The sequence below is a fragment of the Bubalus kerabau genome, chromosome 20, assembly GCF_029407905.1.
Source record: "Bubalus kerabau isolate K-KA32 ecotype Philippines breed swamp buffalo chromosome 20, PCC_UOA_SB_1v2, whole genome shotgun sequence".
Lineage (NCBI taxonomy): Eukaryota > Metazoa > Chordata > Mammalia > Artiodactyla > Bovidae > Bubalus > Bubalus kerabau.
Window position 1 is genome coordinate 41,515,326 of NC_073643.1, and position 24,302 is coordinate 41,539,627.

At 46.6% G+C, this 24,302-nt stretch overlaps 1 protein-coding gene and 1 long non-coding RNA gene across 3 annotated transcripts in view; both read right to left on the bottom strand.

The window, feature by feature from the left end:
- The window catches only part of LOC129634947 (uncharacterized), a 53,856-nt gene extending 30,886 nt beyond the window's left edge, over window positions 1-22,970 (bottom strand). Inside the window, exons 1-2 of the long non-coding RNA XR_008706021.1 lie at window positions 20,906-22,970; window positions 20,260-20,356 (exon numbers count right to left, since the gene is read on the bottom strand). This is a non-coding gene — a long non-coding RNA (uncharacterized LOC129634947). The remainder of the gene's footprint in view (window positions 1-20,259; window positions 20,357-20,905) is intronic.
- The window catches only part of PTPRG (protein tyrosine phosphatase receptor type G), a 770,267-nt gene extending 746,584 nt beyond the window's left edge, over window positions 1-23,683 (bottom strand). For both annotated transcript variants that reach the window (XM_055557457.1, XM_055557454.1), the window contains exon 1: window positions 22,986-23,683. In XM_055557457.1, the coding sequence (XP_055413432.1) occupies window positions 22,986-23,070 (85 nt within the window). In that variant the 5' untranslated portion in view covers window positions 23,071-23,683. The remainder of the gene's footprint in view (window positions 1-22,985) is intronic.
- Between the last annotated feature and the right edge of the window lie 619 nt (window positions 23,684-24,302).

The window sequence follows — 24,302 nt, forward strand, 5'->3', positions numbered from 1 at the left end:
GGATGACAGAGAATGAGATGGTTGGATGGCATCACCGACTCAACGGACAAGAATTTGAGTAAGCTCTGGGACTTGGTGACGGACAGGGAAGCCTGGTGTGCTGCAGTCCATGGGGTTGCAAAGAGTAGGACACGACTAAGCAACTGAACTGAACTGAAGTGGACATCTCGAAGAATCCAATCAACCATCAAATATTTCAGCTTCTGAAAGGCAAGGAACAGAGTAGCTCAGGGGATTCAGGCAGGAGGAACTGAGAGAGAGATCTTCATGACACTTGCCTCAAGTGTCCAGTTCCAGGGAGAGAAGGTATGACTGGCCTAGCCTGGCTTTTGGACCTCAAAAGAGCCCCTTGAAGTGCAGAAGTGAAGTTGCTCAGTCGTATCCGACTCTGCGACCCCATGGACTGTAGCCTACCAGGCTCCTCCGTCTATGGGATTTTCCAGGGAAGAGTACTGGAGTGGGGTGCCCTTTCTTTCTCCAGAGATCTTCCCGACCCAGGGATCGAAGCCAGGTCTGCCACATTGTAGGCAGACACTTTACCGTCTGAGCCACCAGGCAAATCCAGGATTTCCCTGATGTGCAGAAGGTCCCCTCAAGACCATGGAGGAGAAATCAATACCCAAGAGGAGGGAAAGAAATGGTAAAGGGATGCTGGGCAGGCAAAAACAAGGGCACAATCATAATAAAGTGACTCTCTCTCTCTGAGCCAGCCCGTGTGTACTTTCTTCCTAATAAATACTTGTTTCGCTACAAAAACAAATAGACAAATAACAATTAATGACAGTTATGTGCTTGCTAGGATCAGAGCCTTATATTCTCATTTAATTTTCACATCAACTCTATGAGACAGCAATCATTATTCTACCTTGTAGATGAAGAAATAGGGGCTACAGGACACAAAGACAGTCCATGACAAAGCAAGATGACATTGCCGTCTCAGTACACAGGACCACCGTCAGAAAGTCATTCAGCTGTTTCATGTGCTAACTTACGGTCTCTAGACAACAATGGGTGTTTGTTCAGTCATTCAGTTGTGTCCAACTCTTCGTGGTCCCAAGGACTATAGCCCACCAGGCTCCTCTGTCCATGGAATCTTCCCAGCAAGAATACTGGAGCAGGTGGCCATTTCCTAATCCAGGAGATCTTCCCAACTCAAGGAACAAACCCACATCTCTTGGGTCTCCTGCATTAGCATGTGGATTCTTTACCACTAGCGCCACCAAATTCAAGCCCAAATGCCTAAGCCTGGCATTCAAAATCCAGTCAATGCATCCAACATTGAGAGCCTCTCAAATCGCAACAGTGTCCACATTGAAGATGACAGTCGCTAATGGTTTTATGCATAAGGAAGCAGCTAAGATACAAGGTAGACCCAGTCCAAGTGCCAGAACTGCATTACTTTGCCCACTCGTCAACCACCTTCACCAGCTCATTACCGCCTCTGCTCACCAGTTCCCTGGGTATATATATAAAATAGTATCCAGGCTTTCAAGTCCCTACTCCCAGGAAGGTACCGTTCTCATTACTCTATTGCTCCTGAACACTAAGCGACTGAATCAGTATTCCGGAGCTCTATTATATGGATTTAGCGGCTTTCACTTTATTTTCCCAATTTGCACATATTTTTAGAACCCCCGTAACACCAAGCAAATCTATACATGTGAAGTTTCCATTTACATTTGACTTGAACCTTAACTTACATTTGACTTGAACCTGTAACTTTCCTTGCAATACCATGCAAGAGGATGCCCCCTTTAGAAGTTAAAGAACATACTGCCGCACTGAACAGCTCAGGCCTTCGTTTTTTTATCTATGGACTCAAAACAGTAAAGTCCAGAAGTCAATGATTTCACCCAAGAGTGAGCCTGGTCATCCTCCATTTCCCAGCATGTCAGTGACACAGGAGTCCATGGTTTAATTCAACACTGATCTCATTCTTGTCAAACATAGGAAAAGATTTGCTGGGTTCAAATTATGCTACTTCCTAGGTGCCTTTTGCCTTCGTGGCCAGATGGATCCATCTCTCATTGTCTCTCTGCCCTCCAAGACAAGGAGTATCCATCTCAGAGTCATTCTAATGCGATGAGAGACAACGTACTGAAAAAAAATTAATCACTCTACCCAAATCTACTGATACCCTTCTGATTTTTTACACTGATACACTATAATATGGGCTTCCCTGGTGGCTCAATGTGAAAGCATCTGCCTACAATGCAGGAGATGCAGGAAATGCAGGTTTCATCCCTGGATCAGGACAATCCCTTGGAGGAGGAAATGGCAACCTACTCCAGGATTTTTGCCTAGAGAATTCCATAGAATTCCAGTGAAGCCTGGCAGGCTGCAGCCCATGGGATCGCAAAGAGTCAGACATGACTGAGCACTCACACATACACACATACATTGTAATATACCTGAATATTTTATATATTCAGCATTCCCAGTTAAAAAGATAGGGACACAGCAACCGCCAAGATAAAAGACACAATTCTGGGTGCTCTCATTCACCCTTTGCATTCTTTGCCACTGCTCTCTCCCGCTCACATTCTTGTGGCCACATGCTCCCAAACTGCTAAGCACAAATCTTACATCACAGGGGGAAAAGCCCCACAGCTGTCTGTAGCCCTGCACTCAGAAATGACTCAAACACCGAGGCAGGAGCAGAGGAAAAAGGAGACTGAAAAACCTTTCTATTAAAACAAGGGCTTTGGTGGTAAGGCGACAAAGCTGATCTGACCTTCCTTTTCACCCCTGAGCTTTCACGCCTGCCTGCTGATTAGCTAGTGTCTGGAACTAATTAACAGGTGTGGCAAGAAAGAAAGCAGGAAAAAAACAAACCTTGGCAACTTTCTCTCAGGGAATTGGTGAGTCTAGATTTACAACAGCTCCTTTAGGACAGAACTGGCAGAGAACTCAGTGAGCTGAGTTCATTATTCACAGAGTCCACCTATTCAGACTTTCAAAGGACCCACCATCAAGAAGCAAAAGTTAAGACTTCATCCCCAACTAAATGATGGTTCCCTTGACTACAGATGGTGCCCCAAACATTATGGACAAAAACATCTGAGCAGAAGTCTGAAGCCCAGGAGCAATCAGAGGACGAGAACATGTGTTTGCCAGGCTCTGGGGTAAGACAACAATGAAGGAAGCACAAATAATTTACCTCCATCAAAGACAATACTTTTCTAACTACTCAGAAACCTCCAGAAACTAAGTACAAATCACACACTAACTTGCAAACACGCCCTCCGCAGATGAAAAGTATAATTATATCCTGTTACCCAAGGTACCTTACCAAGAACTCCTGAAAGGTTTCTGCGGCCAAAAGAAAATAATAGTCTTTAAGTCCTTTTACTTTTTTATTCTTAGCCATAGGAATAAAATACACTTACCCAGTAAGGCTTTTTTTCCTTACTTCTATTAACACACATTACCATTTATTGACTTTAAAATGCAATCTAGCATTTCATCCACCTTCCATCAGAATATACACAGAGTGGATCCCGTACAGTGGCCAAGAATGACAGAATGAAGACATCTGTCCAACTTGACCTTCAGTCCTCACTCACCTGGCCTTTCCCCTTTTCAGAACTCAGATATCAGTCTCAAACTACAGAGTTCAATCCAGTAAGTGCAATTTGTACTTGTGGAGGTACTCATCTATGTATGAATAAGTATCAATAACAGTGAAAATGAAAGTGTTAGTCCCTCAATCATATCCGACTCTTTGCAACTCCATGGTCTGTAGCCCACCAGGCTCCTCTGTTCATGGAATTCTCCAGGCAAGAATACTGGAGTGGGTTGCTCTTCCCTTCTCCAAGGAATCTTCCTGTCCCACAGATCGAACCTGGATCTCCTACACTGCAGGCAGATTCTTTACCATCTGAGTATCAATAACAGGTTGTTAGGAAAAACATCGCTAGCTTTGGAGGCAGAAGTCTGGTTCCACCACTTCCAAAGGTATCTGATGCTGGGTAAGATTCTTAATTAAGCAAAACTTCCATGTGTTCATCTGGGAAGCACAAGGATGAATTTCAAATTAGATGGGCTCAGCCCCTAGCATGATGCTCACCATGCTGGTAGCAGCTGCTCAATAAATGGCCGTACCATACTCAGCATCACTGACTCAATGGACATGAGTCTGAGCAAGCTCCGGGAGATGGCCAAGGACAGGGAAGGCTGGTGTGCTCCAGCCCACCGGGTTGCAAAGAGTCAGACATTACTTAGCGACTCAACAACAACACTGTAAACACATCCGCAGGAGTAATAACAGAATTTCAAGATACCCTCCCTCTTCCCTGGAAAACTGGCTGGACACAAGGGTGTTCATGCTAGAAATCAGGGCCTGGGGCTTCCCTGGGGGATCAGTGGTAAAGAATCAATGCAAGAGACATGGGTTCAACCCCTGATCCAGGAAGATCACACATGCTGTACAGCCAACTAGGCCCGTGCACCACAACTATTAAGCCTGTGCTCTAGAGCCGGGGAGCCACAACTACTGAAGCCCACGTGCCCTAGAGCCATGCTCTGCAACAAGAGAAGCCACCGCAAGGAGAAGCCCAAGCACTGCAACAGAAAGTGGCCCCCAATCTCCCCAACTAGAGAAAAGCCCGCGCAGCAACGAAGACCCAGCACAGCCAAAAAATAAAGAAAGAGAGAAATCAGGGCTTGAAGCAGGAAATACTACCCAGGAATAAAACTCCCAGACCCAGAGAAACGACACGGAAGTGGGCAGCCGTCAGCAGCAGCACACACGGGCGATCACACCATCCCTGAAAAGGGACAGACCTGCCTTAATTCAGCAAGGGAAACACTAAAGCTCCCTGTGGACAGAAAGGTCTGGAGGGCTATTTGCCTTTAAGAGTCACCCTGAAATCTGGCTCTGCTGAAGAGACTGAAAAGGTCCATAGAGAGCTCCTTGTCTTCCGCTTCCCATGTGGGTACATACAGCTGCTCTCATCATCTCTCCCCTGGGTTTCCAAGGCAAGCTCAGAGCCGGGGGCGGGAGTGGGGACTGAGGAGCCACTGACACCCCTTCAACACCCTAGCTTTAAGACTTCAACATCCTTGGTTATCCCTCGTAAACAAACTTACAACTGAAGCCCAGGTTCTTATCAGCTGCACCAAAGGGTATGTGTCCACCGTGCCCATCGACCCCTGAGAAGGAAATGGCCCCATCCACAACCCAAAAGAACAATTAAACGGGGATGGATTTTCCCAGCCAGCTCCCTGCTTGTTGTGCTCCCCAGCAGCAGCATTTCCTGCCCAAATCCTTGGCCTGGAGATGTGCAGGGACATCAGGACCCTGGCTAGAAACCCTTGTAGGCAGACCTGAGCTTTCTGATACAAGTATGTTAGTTTCTTGCATTCACCCTATTTTCCACATCCAAATTAAGCTGTAGGTTGGCAAATCTGTTGTTCTTCAGTAGCTCAGTCGTGTCCTACTCTTTATGACCCCATGGACTGCAGCACACCAGGCTTCTGTCCTTCACTATCTCCCAAAGTTTGCAAAAACTCATGTCCATTGAGTCGATTATGCCATCCAACCATCACATCCTTTGTCATCCCCTTCTCCTCCTGCCCTCAGTCTTTCCCAGCATCAGGGTCTTTTCCATTGAGTCAGCTCTTGGCATCAGGTGGCCAAAATACTGGAACTTCAGCTTTGGCCATCAGTCCTTCCAATGAATATTAAGGGTTGTTATCCTTTAGGACTGACTTGTTTGATGTCCTTGCAGTCCAAGGGACTCTCAGGAGTCATCTCCAGCACCACAGCTCGAAAGCATAAATTCTTTGGTGTTCAGCCTTCTCTCATATCCATATATAAGCCTCTCATTTTAACAGTCTGTTGGAAGAAGGAATCAAACATCCTCTAGAGACATTTAGGAAGTCTCTACACTGTACTAATGCAAAGACACCACCCAATCCACCTCAACAATTCCACAGCTGTGTTAAAGCTTGAATCACTCCCTGGTAATATGCAGAGTTCAGTGTTTGGATCTGGTATGAGATTGGCTAAAAATGGGATCCTGGACCACAGTAAATGCAAACACCCAGGAGAGCAAATACAAGAGCCTGGGAGCCTGTGTGAGCAAGGATTCTATGGCTTCTCCGACCAGCAGGAGAGAATGGGCACTGTGACCCATTAGCAGTCTTGTCAGGGAGTTTCTGCAGACGTCTGTGGACCCCTGCAACCTCCAAAGATGTCTAAGGTCCCCTCTGCTTTTTGAACTGCTGAGCAAGCATGCAACCAGAATGCTCAACTCTATACAGTCCTAGATTTCCTCCACAGCAGAGGCTGGCATCTTAAAAGGATTCAGGCCTGTTTGTAACCCTCCACAGGTCCCTCAAGGCATCACCAGCTAGAAACCAGAAAGGGGAGACACAGAAGTCTGGAGCTCTGCTAAATGCCCACTCAGGAGCTAAAACGATAATGGCTATTATTTTCAAGTGCTTCGTGTTTGTCAGGCCTGTGTCAAATGCATTCCGTGACTTACCTCAATTACTCCTTCAACAACCTCACGGACCAGGGACTACTACCCCTTTCACAGTCAGGCAAACAAAGCCCAGCCCCCTATCCTGATACCACCCAGACTCCAGGGCTACCTAGTGACAGTGCTTTTCAGAAGGAAACGCTCTATCAATGCAAAGGTCTCTCTTGGTCCTGTGGCTTCAAGGGCAGGAATGGAAGATGTGGTTGCTGTCACACAGGGACTACGGCTATGCAATGCTCTTGTGAAAGGTCAGGAAAAGTCTGAAGGAACACCCTAGACCAGCACTATCCGACAAAGACACAGTGCAAGCCACGAATGGGAGCCACATATATTATTTTAAATTTTATGATAGTCATGTAAAACAATAAAAAGGCAGTGATATTCATCTTAATGTTGTATATTTAACCCTATATATATAAAATATATCTAAAACATTCAACAGACAATGTAAAATTTTAATATTATCCATACTTGTTTCAGGGATTCCCTGGTGGTTCAGATGGTAAAAAATCCATCTGCAATGCTGGAGACCCAGGTTCAATTCCTAGGTCAGGAAGATCCCCTGGAGAAGGGAAACACAACCCACTCCAGTATCTTGCCTGGAGAATCCGGTGGACAGACGAGCCTGCCAGGCTACAGTCCATGGGGTCACATGAACTACAGCTTGCCAGACTCCTCCATCCATGGGGATTCTCCAGGCAAGAATATCGGAGTAGGTTGTCGTTCCCTTCTCCAGGGGGTCTTCCTGACCTACAAATTCTGAGCAACTAAGCACACACCTACTTGTTTCATGTATCTTTGAAATGCAAGGTGTATTTTGTACTTAAAGCACATCTCAATTCGGACAAGTCACATTTCAAGGGCTCAATGGCCACATGTGGCCGGGGGAGGTCCCCATACTGGACGGCACAGCTTCACAGACATTTCACAGTAAATTAGCGAAGGCTCAACAGTACATACTATTAAATTAGCTAAGGATCAACAGTACAATGCACAATTGCACTCATCTCACACGCTAGCAAAGTAATGCTCAAAATCCTCCAAGTCAGGCTTCAAAAGTATGTGAACCATGAACTTCCAGATGCTCAAGTTGGATTCAGAAAAGGCAGAGAAACCAGAGATCAAATTGCCAACATCCACTTGATCATCGAAAAAGCAAGAAAGTTTCAGAAAAACATCTACTTTTGCTTTATTGACTACACCAAAGCTTTTGATTGTGTGGATCACAACTAACTGTGGAAAATTCTTCAAGTGATGGAAATACCAGACCACCTGACCTGCCTCTTGAGAAATCTGTATGCAGGTCAAGAAGAAAGTTAGAACTGGACATGGAACAACAGACTGGTTCCAAATAGGAAAAGGAGTACGTCAAGGCTGTATATTGTTACCCTGCTTATTTAACTTATATGCAGAATACATCATGAGAAATGCCGGGCTGGAAGAAGTACAAGCTGGAATCAAGATTGCCGGGAGATATATTAATAACCTTATATATGCAGAAGACACCACCCTTATGGCAGAAAGCGAAGAAGAACTAAAGAGCCTCTTCATGAAAGCAAAAGAGGAGAGTGAAAAAGTTGGCTTAAAACTTAACATTCAGAAAACTAAGATCATGGCATCCAGTCCCATCACTTCATGGCAAATAGATGGGGAAACAATGGAAACAATGACTTTATTTTCCTGGGCTCCCAAATCACTGCAGATGGTGACTGAAGCCATGAAATGAAAAGATGCTTGCTCCTTGGAAGAAAAGCTATGACCAACCTAGACAGCATATTAAAAAGCAGAGACTTTACTCTGCCAACAAAGGTCCATCTAGTCAACGCTATGGTTTTACCAGTAGTCTCATATGGATGTGAGAGTTGGACTATAAAGAAAGCTGAGGGCCAAAGAACTGATCCTTTGAACTATGGTGTTGGAGAAGACTCTTGTGAGTCCCTTGGACTGCAAGGAGATCCAACCAGTCCATCCTAAAGGAAATCAGTCCTGAGTGTTCATTTGAAGGACTAATGCTGAAGCTGAAGCTCCAATACTTTGGCCACCTGATACAAAGAACTAACTCATTGGAAAAGACCCTGATGCTGGGAAAGACTGAAGGCAGGAGAAGGGGACGACAGAAGTTGAGATGGTTGGATGGCATCACCTACTCGATGGACATGAGTTTGAGTGAGCTCCGGGAGTTGGTGATGGACAGGGTGGCCTGGCATGCTGCTGTCCATGGGCTCACAAAGAGTCGGATACGACTTGACTGAACTGTACAACAGTAGAAAGAAGGCTTCCCAAGTGGTTTAGTGGTAAAGAATCCATCTGCCAATGCAGGAGACGCGGGTTTGATCCCTGTGTCTGAAAGATCTCCTGGAGAAGGAAATGATAATTCCATGGACAGATGAGCCTGGAGGGCTACAGTCCAAGGGGGTGGCAAAAGACTTGGACATGACTGTGCAACTAAACAGCAGCATTGGAAGGGATCTCTGGGGAGGAAATCCACACCCAGGAAACAAATGCGGGCTCACCTGGTGTCACCCAAGTATTGATACCTGGTGCATTAAGAGCACCACAAATTCATCTGATGTCAGCTTCACAAAAGAATTCCTTTTGCCTTTTATCCTAACTCTCCAATTTCCTTACCAGAAACAATACTGATCAGAGGACCCCTCAAATTTTGAGAAACATGCTGCCCTAAAGGAAACAATGAATGTATTCACAGTTAACACAAGACACTTTACCAGGTATAAACAATAGAGGTAAAGGATCCATTTATTCAGTCACAGTTTTAAAAACTGCTGTCACCACGCCATACTTAACACTTACTTAAATAGCTAAGAATTCAGAAAGGTATTGCTTTGGAATACAAACAGTCCTACAAAAGCCATAATATGATGCAAAACCTCTGGGCTTTGATGAAAGGAAAAATAAGCAACTAATTTTAGATCCCCAAATCTCCATTAGTAAGGCTTGCCCATTAGAATATGATGTAACCACTGCCAAGATATTGGACTTCCTTCCCCCTGAATAAATGAATGCGAGTCAAATACAAGCCCAAATCAATTTCATGGATCAGAAACCTTTGCACAAGGTACTTGCTATCAATACCTGCTCTTTTGGGCCAATTTCAAAATAGCTATATAGCTTTAAAATTGCTTATACAGCAGCAAACATATTTGCAAGGATGTAAAAGCTCCCTAGGTCTGCCTCTCCTTATACTACTTTCACAGGTTGGCTAACATGTCTCGGTACAGCACAGGGACGGCACTAAAGTCCTCTCCCAGTTCAACCCTTGCAAAGGCAGGGAAGAGTTCTGTGATCAATGAGCAATATCTGCCATGGCTATGGGGAAAGATGAAGGGCCTCACATGTCAATTTGCAATCCTTGTGTAGAAAAAACTACAAAATATCACAAGGGCAGGAAACAGAAAAACACACGCGGCACAGTACAGACTGTCTCTGAATGTTTCCATCTGTACGCACACAGGGGATGTGAATAGCCTCAAACTAACAGAGATACACAAGGTATGTACATCCTACCCACGGATGAGAACAGCCTCATGCTAACAGAGATGCTAGCTAACAGAGATTGTCAACAGACAATGCTCCTGAGTGGCCACGTGTACCTTCATTCATCCACTGCCTACTCTGCTAGCAGAGAAGGAACATGATATCATCCAGAAAGCCAAGTTCAATTCTGTTGCGCTACTTCATTAACCAGGGATCTCTGTTCTCAAGCTCCAGCCCTCCTAGCTTTGCTCAGGGTTGCGTGGGGTTAACTGACAGTATAGTTACATATATATATATATATTTGTGAATATATATAGTTTCACAAATCTTAACCAACAGCTACTAAAGGAAGGTACCACTTATACTGTCCTATGTGCTTAATGCTTTCCTGGTACTTTGCATACAGAACTTCATTCCATCTTCACAAGGACTCTGGGAGACGGAAACTCTCATTATCCCCATTCTACAGATAAGAAAACCAATCAAGTACGTTCAGGGCCAAGTTAGTACAGGCCAAAACTAAGATTCACTAACTTGAGCCAGTTAACCTGACTGACAGATCTGTGCAATTCTAAGAACATGCATTTGCCACTGGCTTCTTTCATCTGAATCCACCCATCTCAAGTCTCATTTTCTCAAAATCCTATTAAAGGTCCCCCAGGCATCTGAGAGTTATTTCCACAAACTGCTTTGTTTATCTGGTCAGAGTGCTTACAGTTCCCCCAGATTCTCCAAAAATCAATTTTCCCTCCGCTCAGCACCTCGAACGAAGGCAGAAACCTCAGGAACCAGCAGCTCCCTCAAGTCGGTTAGCTCACTGCAGTAACGGAGGTGTTTTTCTTTTAAAGAGCACATCCTAAAAAGTGTTCAGGAAGAACTCTCGTGCCAGTTAGCCACCCTCCATCACATAAAACAATTTCAGCAGCTTCTGCGCAAATTGACCAATTGAGAAAATGAGGGGCTGATGCCTAAAACTGTCAAGTGCTTTTCCGCACCCTCCACCTACGGCCCTTGCACACATGTAAGCTGAGAAAATGACTAGTTTTAGAAGAGAAAACAACTAGTTGGGAGAGGAATGAAAGAAGGCAGGCGTCGACTAGCAATGTGTTCTAGAAAACTTCTGCCTAAGCATATTTGGAATGACGTGATGCACAGTCAACATCTGATTTAATCAAGGGTAACTGACAGGGTAGTCAACCAGTACCTGCCAAGCAGGCCCAAGTGGTCACTTCTGGTCCTTCTCCTAGATCCATTTGCCCAAAGCCATTACCAAGCAACAGACCTACACTCAGCTCTCGGAAGCTCTGCTGTCCTCCACATATCTAGTGTGACCGTCACCAGGACAACCCAAGCAGAAATGAGTGCCTAATTCTTCTGGGTCAACCCTACAGCCAAGGGCATTTCTGATGCAAACGAACACCAGATTCACAGAATTTAGCCTCAATGATTCCATAAGAGAAGAAAACAAAAGACCTGTGACCATCAAAACCTAGTCCTGCTGCCACATAAGACATGTGACCTTTAATTAGAATATGTCATTTTCAGCAATAAATACCTTAGTGATGAGTAACAGAAAGCACACATTTAGCTTCTGTTTTCAAAGATGGACTTCAAACAGCATGACAACATTATTATATACATTCCGAATTCTTAATAAAGATGCTGACTTTGAGTAACGTGTCTCTTAAGAGGATACAATGTGACATTTCTAGAAAGCACATACAAGGGTACCACTGTCTTAAACAATGTCCTATAATTTTGCCATTTTTCTAATTTTTGTAATTTTGCTCAGTTTCCTTGACAGCTCAAATGGTAAAGAATTCACCCACAACATGGGAGACCCAGGTTCAATCCCTGGGTTGGGAAGATGCCCTGGAGTGCTACCCACTCCTGGATTCTTGCCTTGAAAATTCCATAGTCAGACAACCATACAGTCCACGGGATCACAAAGAGTTGAACACGACTGAGTGACTAATACTTTCACTTTTTTTATCAGTAGTCAAATATGACTACCACCACCTAGACACTGAGGATTCAGTAGGTAGAGGAAGGATGTTAAGTCCTGCCCTCAGAGGGCAAACAGCAGACTCTCATCAGGCTCTAAATCATAAAAGAACAATTCACATCGATGGCATATTATAATGACAAAAGGAGCTGGAATTAGGATGAAGAAATCACCTCCTTAACCTTCCAACTGCTCACATCAAAAGCCACACACACTACTCCATCCAAAGTCCAGGTTTTCCTATGTTGCTGTTGGAAAAATTAAGATTCCTGATACTTCTGTCATGTATCAGAAATCCATACATAGGTGTCACATGTGAAAAAATTACTGGGTCAGGGATTTTATGTGAAAAAATGAAGCTCCTTGGGAAGGGGACATCTCCAATATTACTCTACTCACACTCCACTGTGTGGTCCCTGGCCTTCCCCTATCATCCCTGTCTTGGGTAGTTGGTAACAACAAAGTGACCAAGGGCCCTAGTTCTTCAAAGTGAAACTTCTGTAAAAAAAAAAAAAAAAGAAATGTAACTTCTTAAAATTGAACAAGCCAACTGCGATTTAGATCACCAGGAAATCTGCCACATTACGATGAAGCATCCAAGCAGCAGCCTACTTGGAAAGCCAAAAAAGGACAGACCCCGGACGGGTGAACTTCAGGCAGACAGGAATGACGCCACGGCTTCAGCCAATGATGGGCTCCGTCGCGCTAGCTAGCACATGCGCACACATACGTCTTTACACACAGCCAATCTGGGCACTATAAAACCCCAAACAAGCAACAGCAAAAAGATTTTTTTTAAAAAAGAGTGTCCCTCGGGTAGAAATCTAGAAATCAGGCATGCTGGTGGCAAACACCTCCAGGGATCAGCTGAGTGTTGTAAATAACCACTGCGGGCCAGGTGAGGGCCCCTCTCTCAAGGGGCAGCCACTGTTTAATTCCAGCTTACTACTGTCTCGAAGGAAGACACGTGCCCTTGGCTGCTGTACCTGCCGATTTTCCAGGAGTTACCTAGATTTTTACAAGAAGCCCCATGAAGGCAGGCCTCTCCCTCTGTTTTGGTCACTGCTATCTCCCCAGTGCCTGGTGTGCTGCGGGTATTCAGGACACACTTGTTGATGACATGAATGAGAAATGCTCCAATATTTAACTCAACCTTTTTTTCAACACAGTACAGCCAAAAATGCCAGATGCCCCCTGCAGAGCTCCAGATAACCCGAATGACTGTCCCTTCTCCGTTTCTCTTTTCCAGAGCACGCTCTGGAACTAGGTTGGGTGGTTCATTTTAGATAAAGAACCCTGCCACCACTCTCCCAATCCTCAATCACATTCAGTAAGTTTTAAAAGCCAGGCATAACTCCATCGGCATGAGCAAACTTCCAATCTTTTTTTTTTAAACAAGGACTCCAGGAGAAATGAGGTTTCCTGTTTAAAAAAAAAAAAAAAAAACCAGCTTACAGGCATTTCATTAACCAAGATCCACTCACTATCCCATTTGCTAATTCCCTCAGGATATTCTGCAGCAGGGTCTGAGAAATAATGAAAGGGTTCTTAGTGCCTTAAAAAGCCAACTGTCAGAGTAAAACTAACCAGAAGGACCCCTGACAAATCACATTATAATATGGACTGGGCATTGGACTCGAGCGTAGCTCAGAAGTCACAACCTCTGAAACCATCCAGTGTGGAATCAACAATCCCTAAAATTCCATAAGAATGTTTCGTTAAGGGTGAGAAAGACAACCCCAAAGAAACCTAGGGTCTTGCCCAGATTCCACAGCTGGCTTGGCAGGCTTCCATGGTGAGTTCTAAACTCCAGAGGTAAAATCCAGAACCCAAACTTTCTCCAGCCAAGTACAACTTCCCTTAGACATTTTCCTGAAGTCATAACTCGAGCCTGCAGCCCACATTTAAATGATAGATAGGATGATAACAATACCCCATTATTATGACATAACCATCTTTAACGCCCCAAACAAAACTTCTGGAATTATAAAGTAGACCAATTTAGATTCTTTTGAAGAGAAGTCAGAAAAAAACACCAACAAACTCACTCTATCCACAGTTATTATCAACTTATTCAGAAGCTAAAGTAATTTGCAGGTCATCTCTTCAATGTAACCAAATAAAATCCTATACTAATTGCATTACTTCCTTATTTAATTGTAGCAAATACAGGAAGACACCTTTATTTCAGCCAGCGTTTATGGTACTTGGCTTCTATGGGAAAAGCAGTAGCATAAAATACGAAAGGCTGGGTCTTTTAATCTGCCTCCGTGTGGAATTAAGAAAAGCATCTTCCAAATGAACAGAAACCATTCTGATTCAAAATAATTCTGAGAGACAATTAGAGATATTTTAGCTACTCTCACTAGGAACAAAGGTGACCTTGAACAAGCGACAACTTCCTTTTGGTTTCAGTTTCCTCATCTTTAAGTGAGGATATTCATGGTTTCTTCCAGAGGGGATTAAAGGAATATAAAAAACTCACACACCGCAGCAGGATTATGGCAAGTGCTTGGTGAGTGTGGGCTGTTATAACCCATGTCCCCACTTTAGAGATTAAAAAAATGAGGCCATTTTCTCAACATAGCAACATAACATAGAATTAACAGAGAATTTCAACCTGGACCTCTGAGGTCCTAGCGTAGTTCCTGAAGAGGAGGTGTGTATAACTGGGACTCACAGATCCCCACTACCACCCAACCCCACTTCAACAGGATGTTGAGGAATTTGCCCAGTGGCATAGTGACATGCCAGCTAACCAGCGACATAGCCAAGGCCATGGCCAGCTCTTAACCTCCACACTCACTGAAGCAAAACACTTCAGGAAAAGTGATATTTAAAAAAAGAAAAAGAACAGAACTCATTTGTTATAAATAACTATGGCTTTGAAAATAAATCCTTTTGATGACTCGTGACTAACTTGACTCTTGGAAAGTCAATGACATTTCCTCATTAATCTGGATTATGCTTTTATTTTTGGTAAACGCCTAACGGCTATGTCTCCTATCCAAATTATTCTACACTGATGAGTTTATCTGATTTAAGTACGCTGTGAAATTCATGTGGCTGCAACGGTGTCAGAAATCAAGTACCTCTTGGATTCATCTAATAACTCATATGGATTCCTCAAAAGTATACCCACTGCAGTATCAGTTGGCAACCTGTTTCCTCCTCCTCGTTAAGAAAACAGTATCACAGACCCAAAAATAAGACCAGTTGTTCTATTTTCTTACATGGAAGTGTTACATATTCCATGAACTATGCTTTCATTGCTTCTTTCTTAGTTGCTAAATTTCAGCAGCCAACTGTGTCACTTTGCTGCAGCCCCGAAATAGCTAAGTTGAGTAGTTTAAATTGTATTCTGTTGTTTGGTCAGAAAACCATCATGCGGATTTGTCTGAAAAAACCTGATTGGAAGGCAGGAGTTTTGCACACACGGTGCGTGCTTCTCTCTTGTATACGCTGCAGGTCTGAATCCATGAAGATATGGAGACAAGGGCATGAATGTGTTCAAGTGTCACTCAAGTACAAAGTAAAAGCAACACCCAAATACTGCTTGCTTTCCAGCAGTGGCACACAACTAAAATCCAGAAATGACAGTCACAGGTAGATCCATTCTCCTTAAATACCACACAGCACAGAGGCCTTAAAAGGAGGATGGACATTCCAGGGTGCAAGACCAAGCAACGCTTTCTACAATGCGTAACACCCCACAAGGACCTGGAAGATTCACATGGTACATTTTTAGCCTGCAGATACCATTTCTCGTCTTTAAGCAGGGAAAGAACAGACCACCTTTGAGGTGGGAGTAAGGAGGTATCTCAGACTTCACAGAGGCTGTCTCATTTCTTTAAACCTCAAAACGTAACCATTTTACTAATTATACATGAAACGTCCCTGTGCCAGCCTAGCGTGCCCTCAAGAGCAAATCCAGGCACAACACCTATCATGCAAGTTTATATAAATTTTTTGAAAATGTTTTTGCTTTTACATACAGTTGTGTTTTTTTGGTTCAGTTTTCTCCTTTATCTATACTCCTACTCAACTGGCTTCGATACACACAAAATAAACATGGCTACTTTATTGAGCATTTACTGTTCATGCACAGAGCTAAGTCCTTTGGCAAGCATGCTCATTCCAAGCCTCATGAACACCTTGGAATTCAGGGTCCTCACACGATGCCATTTTGCAGAGAAGAGAGGGGGAAAAAAGAAAGGTACAGAGAGGTTAAGTGACTCGTGTAAAGCAGTACAGCCAGTAATGGCAGAGACCAACTGGCTTGAGATGATATTCTGATGTATTTTAAACAACTTTCCATAGCTACCTGGTTTAGAAACGAAAGAAACAGTAGTAACAACATTCAAAAAGCTAAGATCATGGCATCTGGTCCCATCACTTCATGGCCAATAGATGGGGAAACAATGGAAACAGTGACAGACTTTATTTTGGGGGGCTCCAAAATCACTGCAGATAGTGACTCCAGCCATGAAATTAAAAGACACTTGCTCCTTGGAAGAAAAGTTATGACCAACCTAGACAGCATATTAAAAAGCAGAGACATTACTTTGCCGACAAAGGTCCATCTAGTCAAAGCTATGGTTTTTCCAGGAGTCATGTATGGATGTGAGAATCGAACCATAAAGAAAGGTGAGAACTGAACCATAAAGAAAGCTGAGCATCAAACAATTGATGCTTTTGACCTGTGGTGTTGGAGAAGACTCTTAAGAGTCCCTTGGACAGCAAGGAGATCCAACCAGTCCATCCTAAAGGAAATCAGTCCTGAATAGTCATTGGAAAGACTGATGCTGAAGTTGAAGCTCCAATACTTTAAGCACCTGATATGACAAGCCAACTCATTGGCAAAGATCCTGATGCTGGGAAAAATCGAAGGCAGGAGGAGAAGGGGATGACAGAGAATGAGATGGTTGGATGGCATCACCGACTCGATGGACATGAGTTTGAGCAAGATCCGGGAGTTGGGTGATGGACAGGGAAGCCTGGCATGCTGCAGTCCATGGGTTCGCAAAGAGTCCGACACAACTAAGCAAATGAACTGGGATTTCTCCTTTCCATGAGCAGATAAAACAGCACAGTGATACTCCTTCAGTGTGGAAGTTGCCTCCCATTGTCCACCCCAAGTACAGCAGGCAAATGAAAGGGAAAGTGAAAGTCGCTCAGTTGGGTCTAACTCTTTGCAATCCCATGGACTGCATAGTCTATGTATGGAATTCTCCAGGCCAGAATACTGGAGTGGGTAGCCTTTCCCTTCGCCAGGGGATCTTCCCAACCCAGGGATAGAACCCAGGTCTCCCACATTGCAGGTGGATTCTTTACCAGCTGAGCCACAAGCGAAGCCCAAGAATACTGGAGTGGGCAGTACAACAGGAACACTACCCAATTCCATTAAGAGGGCTTCAAAAAGAGAAATCAGGCACATATAGAACCTGGTGAGCTGACTGGGACTCCCCTAACCAGCCCTCAAAACACTTTTCACAATGTTCTTTAAAGTAGTCATATCAAGTCCTAAGAAATTTCGAGCCTGCATAGGCCCGACAAGCCAACTAACATAGATTTTTTTTTTTCTGTCAAAACACCAAACATTTTGCTATGAATGATACCAAGGAAATGGCCTTTCCGATTAGAGGTGTCCTTACAGGAGGAGACTTGCACACGGAGCCCTCTAGCTACCTCAAGCAATCTTGCACATCCATCATTGATAAACCTCACTGCCCTTCTCATCAGAGGAGAAAAACCACAAATTTACCTGTTACATATTTCGGTCATCACAGACTTTTGAAAATGAAATCCACCTACATTACCTTCAGACCTTTTTCCTTTTATTTTTAAGATATAAACAAATCCTTGGTCTTGAAAATTTTAAACAAAAAGGAATTGTAGGGAAAAAAGCAGGGAGAAATAAACAGGGTATTTAAAATATACATCATTTTTCAAGTGATTTTTAGGTTACAACTGCACATAAATTAAGAGTGGTTCAAGATGGTGGAGTACAAGGATGTATGCTCACCTCCATGGAAACTAAAAAATACAAGAGTCAAAGCACAGTCTGTAACAGGTAACTTTCTTTCACATGTGAATCTGATCTTCCGAGGGCACAGAACACTGTCATAGTTCTGGGCCTGGATCTTCAGCAAGCAAGAGAATCAGTTCTCAGGCAAACAAAGGTATCAGATCATTTAATCATCTGGGATTACTTACTGAGGGCCTAATGTGTGCCCAGGCAACCTCATTCTGGTTCCAATGCCTCCTTCTGGTTCTGCAACAGCCGCTGAATTCCACAAGCAGCTCTCACTGCCTGTTGGGGGCAGGCTCTTCTCAGAAGAACAGTCTCACTTTCCCGAGGCCCTCCCTGAGGAGTTACCGGCTTTGCCTAAATCATTCTCAGAGGGAGAACTGGAAGTGGAGGCAGGGCACGTTTTCTTAGCTTCCTTTATATTGGTGGATACATAGGCCTTTTATCCTCTACACAGACAATCAAAAATGAAGTTTCAGGTCATTACCACCCATCACCTAATAATGTTCAATCTATAACCAAAGCATAGCAATAGCTTATTGTGGGGGTGGGGAGGGAGATCAAGCACTTCTGAGATAACTTCAGATGCTGTGAATTTCTACCATAAACTGATTTTTGAAATGTGACTCTATGAAAGATACGCCCTAGGATTAAAGTGTTAATCACAATTTTTTTCAGTTTTGCAACTCAGAAAGCACATGCCTATTACCACTTTATCCTACTTAGAAATGACACTGCATTGTCCTGCATGCTGTAACTAGGATGTTGAATGTTATGTATTCAGGTTTTCTTTTTTAATTTTACCATAAAAGAAAATAGGAAAAGCAACAAAGCACCAGCAACATTTAATTTCTTTCCTCACCCTAGGCCTGGCTGACGTGTCCAGATTGTCCTTTTGGTCAAGAAGTTTCTAGGAAAATGAGGAGGAAGGGTAAGGAAGTAGGAGGAGATCCCTAATAGTAATTGCTCTGGGGCATCTTAAATGCTCTTTCATGAGAGGCGAGAAGCTTCATTTCAATTAGTGCACTGATATGTAACTGATTATACCACATAAACTTGGGAGTTTTTCAGAATAGAAATAGAAAGATGAAATCAGAAAGGGTTTTTGTTTTATTTTGCTGTGTAAAATCATCAGCATTCCCTGTACTGCCTCATGTAAACAACATTATCTTTTACTCTGTGAAAATGGGTCCACAATTAAGGGGAGTTGCCCAGAGCTTCACAATTGGTTAGTTCTTTTTCTCATTTCAGCCAGCCTTCCCAATAACCCTTCTGCCTCTACCAAGAGCAACTTCCCTACTTCTTTCTGTCATGTCTATTTGTACTAATATTCTAACTTCATCAACTCTGACATGAACACTGTTTAGAAGGAAACAAAAGAGTTTATTCCATCACTGCGTCAAAGGGACCCAGTTTCAAGACTGGACAAAGATCCTTCATTTTCAAACAAGAACCTTTGGGAAAGGAGTTGGAGGTGCGTGACTTCTCACTCTATCCCTCAAGAGTAAGACTGCTGATTTATATTACTTATGCGTGTTCTAATAAGGCCATGAAGGATGGCCACCAGGACCAAAGATGCAAATATACCAAAAGCCAGCTCAGAGGGAGACTCTCGAGACATCAATCACAGGTCCTCCGATTCTGACACATGCAAGGTACACAGCAGAGCTTATCCATCTAAAACATTTCCAATATCAGCCTTCTAGATGTAATTATCCTACAAAACATACCAGAATCATAGAGAAGGATTTCTGAGGGTGGAAAGAGAAATCAACTTAAAAGAAATTTTTTGTAAGTTTCTTTTGAAAGCTTAAGAATATAAAATACACAAAATGTTAACCCTTTCAAGTAACAATATATATGCTGTAAGATGAACAAATTCCCAATGATTAGAGATATATACCAAATGCCTAAATGAACTATGGATAAGATTTGAAATAATGGGGTATTGGGGAGGTGGGTAATAGAAGAGCAAAAATTGAGTTGTAATTGTTAGAGCTGGACAGAGGATTCTCGAGGGCCCCTTAAGTTTCTCCATTTTCATAAAATTTTCCATATGAGTATTTTTTTAAGATGTCAGAAAACAAGATACTATGTACTACATCATGTAGATAACCCTTATGCTCTGCAAAGTGGAAAACATCACTTGAAACACTAAGGGTGATGTGGATCCCACAGCTGCCACACCGTTGTTGAGAGACTAAAAGTCACTGTTTCCCATCTTCTGGAGAAAAACTCACGCCAGGACGATGTTTCCAAAAACTCTTCAAATTACAGCTACCCTGTATCCTGAACAGGAGCTGAGAACAAAATGTTATCAGAGAAGTTGGCGCGATTCTGAGAGGGAACACAAAATAACAAGGGATTTTGGTTAAGATGTCACAAGGAGGACCCTAACTCAAGCCAGAAGCATCTTTATCCCTGGTACCAACCAGACAAATACTTTCCAGGTTTGAGGGGGGCGTCCCAAAGCGAACTCAGGTCCCCACCGCTCCTGGGCGGTTTAGAGCCACCCAGGAGCACCAGGACGGAGCTGAGACCGCGTCTCCGCTCCCGGGCGCATCTGCAGGTGCCAGCCGAGCGCCCCAGCCCCATTCCCACCGCGGCCCCAACCGCACCGAGGCAGCCGAGTCCGACGGGCGGAGGTGGCGGGAGCCTGACAAGTGGCTCGGGGGCGCCCCCTGAGGTCCAGCGGCGTCGCGGCACTTTCGGAAAACCCAAGGCCGACGTCTCCGGCTCTGACATTTTAACTTTGGTTGCAAAGCCTGCCGCTGCACCCTCTCCAGCGGCACTCTTCCAAACCACAACCCTCCTTCACCGAGCACCGCTGCCCTTTCCCTTTTAGACCCTTTGGCTCCCGGACTACGGAATGGGCTCTTTGTTTACCTCGCCGAGGGTAGGCATAGGAAATGTGGAAGATGAAAACTGTCCCAGCTCGAAACAGGCGGCATCACTGGCGGTCCCATTTTGGATTTTAGGCTTCCTCAGACATCAGGAAAAAGAAAAATCCCGGCTGGCCCACTGACTGTACGCCCGAGTATAAAGTGAACGCCATAAGTGGAATCAGAAATTCCTTGTATTTCGCAAGGCTGCTAGACTGCTTTCTGGCTGCTTCCCACTGCCCCCATTTAAGCATGACCCTTACAAAGCTAAACCCCAACGTGTGTGTGCCTGAGCTCACTCTGCCGGCAAGTCCACGGCAAAGAAGAGTCTAGAAGGGGCAGATGGTTAACACAAATGCTGAGGAGTGGTGGAAGGAGTGTTTAGGAGTAAATGTCAAAACCGCCTCCAGCCCCCGGTGGAGGCAGGAGCCTGGTGGACAAACCCAGGCCTCGGGTCGAGTGTGGACACATGTCCTGGCTCCGCATCCGAGCTGGGATTCAGGACTGTGGCAGGAGTTCTGTGCGGTTCCAGGGACAGGAGGATGCGCAGAGGGAAAAGCGGGGTGCCGAAGAAAAGACCATGCTTTGCCTCTCTGCCCCTCGAGGCACCCACTTGCCTGCAAAGGGGACCCTCGCTGCCAATCCCCGAGAGCAAGCAAGAGCGCCCGCACCCTGCTCTAGGGCGCACGACGCAGCTGGGGGACCCGTTGCACCAAAATCTGCGCTCGGGCCACCAGGGGACAGGCGGCTGTGACCAGGGAGAGCACGTTCCTTTTTTCTGGATAACCCCCACCTCCGAATATCCAGGAGCTGGTGGATGAAAAGGCAGAAACACGGGGGCTTCCCTGTCCTTAGGAGAGCAAAAGATTAAAAATGAATGGTACCCTTCTTCCCACCCTTTCCCCGACTCGGAGAGGGGACGTGGCCTCCACCAGGGGAGGGGGTCGGACAGATTCAGAGCTCGGGGCTGCAGCCCGGTGTAAAGGGGGCTGCAAGAGGGAAGAGGGAAGCAGCTGGCCTCTGCCCTCCCCTAGCAGAAAGAAGAAGGCGGGTCGGCCGATGGAGGGCTGAAGTGGAGGATCGCCGAGCCGCACACCCTGCGTGTGATGATTTATTATCTGAATCAGTGGTCAACAGTGTTTTTGTCTTAACCCGACCAGAAGGGTGCGGGTGTGGGTCCGCCAGCTGCTAACAGCCTGCAAAAAGGCAAAGACGCAGGTAGGCAGGGCGCGAGGCAGGGCTCGAGACAGAAAAAAATCCGCCCGGGAGCGAAGAGCAACACAGCCGCCGACCCGCCCCCTCTCCCCGACTACCCTACCCGAGCAGCCCAGCCAAGCAAAGGGGGCCGCCGGCCCGGGATGGGGGAGTCACGGATCTCCCTAAACCTCCTGCTCCCTGCTCTCCCACCGCGCCCAGGTCCCCGAGCCAGAAAGGTTCCCTCGCGCCGGCACCGAAGCGCAGCCCGCGCCCCAGCCCCAAGCTGAGGTCGTCCCTGACCCCCGAGACCCGAACGCAGGTTGCTCCCGACATCCCCAATCCTCCACGGCCAGCCTCGAACTTCCACTCCACGAACATCAGCCCCTCGAAAGAGTCGCGGAGCAACAAATCCAATCCCCCCTTCTGAGCTCCTTCAATCCTCGCCTGAGCGGGGAACGCACCCAGGGCCCCCACAAACGCACAGAGGCATCCCCCACAAACCCACAGAGGCATCCTCCCCATGGCCCCACTGTCCCCAACAGCCTCAGAGCTCTAGCTCTCCTGCACAGCGGCGGAGCAGCGGAACGAGTCTTCTCCCGACTCCGGCTCCCCCAGGCCCCCAAAGCCGAGCGAGAAATAGACCCCTGCGGCTCCCGTTCCTCTCCCCGGCCAGCTCTTTGCTTCCACCCTCCCCAACCACAAGCCTCCCTAAATTACGCCGCCAGAGTCAGCGGAGCGGATCCCTCTCTCCTCCCCGGGTGCTCGACCCCCACTTAACCCTCTCCGGGGTCCCCGGGACGGGCGCCTGAGCTCCATGCCCCGGCGGCAACTCCGCTTCCCCCTCGCGCGCTGGCCAGGGCCGCGTCCCCTCGGCGGTCAGCACTCACCGGGGAAGCACACGACATAATGGAGCACGGAACTGGTGATTTTCAGGAACAAAATCCACCAACACGGTTCCAGTAACCTCCGCATGTCCGAAAACGCACATCGAAAAGAGGAAGGCAGGGGGGGTAAACTTGTTGAATAAGTTCTTGCCTCAGTGTGAGCCTCCGCTAAGCCCCGGCTCTTCGCCTGCTCGCCTGCTTTACGGGGCCCCCGCGCTCGGCGGCCCGAGTCCCCCTCTGGAATCTGGGAAGCCGCCGAGCGCCCCCCGGAAAATCTCAAAAAGTGGCCGAGAACGCGGAGCCACGCTGGGGACGATCCTCGGCGGAGAAGGGCTGCTTTATGTTCAAAAAGGAGCGAGTCGAGCGGGTAGGGCGAGGAGTCGGCGGGCGGCGGCGATGCCCGGAGCCCCGGGCAGGCAGAGACCGCCGGCGGCGGCGGCGAGTAGCCGAAGATCCCCAACTTGAGTCGGCAGCGGAGCCCGAGAGCCGGCGGGCGGCGGCGGGGCTGAGCGCGGCGCGGCGTCTCCGGGCTTCAGGCAGGCAGCTCCTTCCAGGGCCCCGGGAAGGAAGGAGGCATGTTTGCAAGCGGGGAAGGGGAGGGTAGAGGCGGGGGGAGAGCGAAGAGCCCCCAAAATAGAACAGCCGGAGGAAACCGAGGAAAACACAAAGGATCTCAGAGGGGCGCAGGGGCGAGGGCGCCTTCAGTCCATGCTCCTGAAAGTTGTGGCTCTGGCGCGAGCTGGGGAGGATCGGGGAGCGCGGGGCTGGAAACTAGCCATGCCTCCATACAGGAAGTAACATGTGAGCATGGATCCTGGCAGAGACTTTAAAGCCGGCGAGCGAGCGAGCAGGGGACGCGCGGCGGCGGTGGCGGCGCGCGAGCAGTGGGCGCGCGGCGACCGCGGGGACGCGCAGCCGGGCTGCCGATCGCGGGTGCGCGCGCCTCGAGCTCTTAAAGCTGCAGCGCGGGGCTCCCGCTTCGGGCGTCTCACAACTAGGTTCTCCCCGCGCGCCGCTGAGCCGGCCGGGGCAGTTTCGGGACTGGGGACCCGCTCTGGTCGGGTCTCGGAAAGAGGGAGGAGGGCGACTGCTTTCGCGGGCCGGCTAGTCTTTGCCTGTTTCCCGTCTTCCGAGCTCTTAAAGACGCCACTCTTTGAGCGGGCTTGGCTCGGTCTCCCCCCCCGCCCCCCGTCTGCGTTGCTCGCGGATGGCGAGACTTGGGGGCACTCCGGCTCGGGTTTGAGGAGAGGAAGGGGCGGCCGGCTGCGTTTATAGGGCGGCAAGGTTTCATCCTGGGTTTCTTCGCCCTGGCAGCGCCAC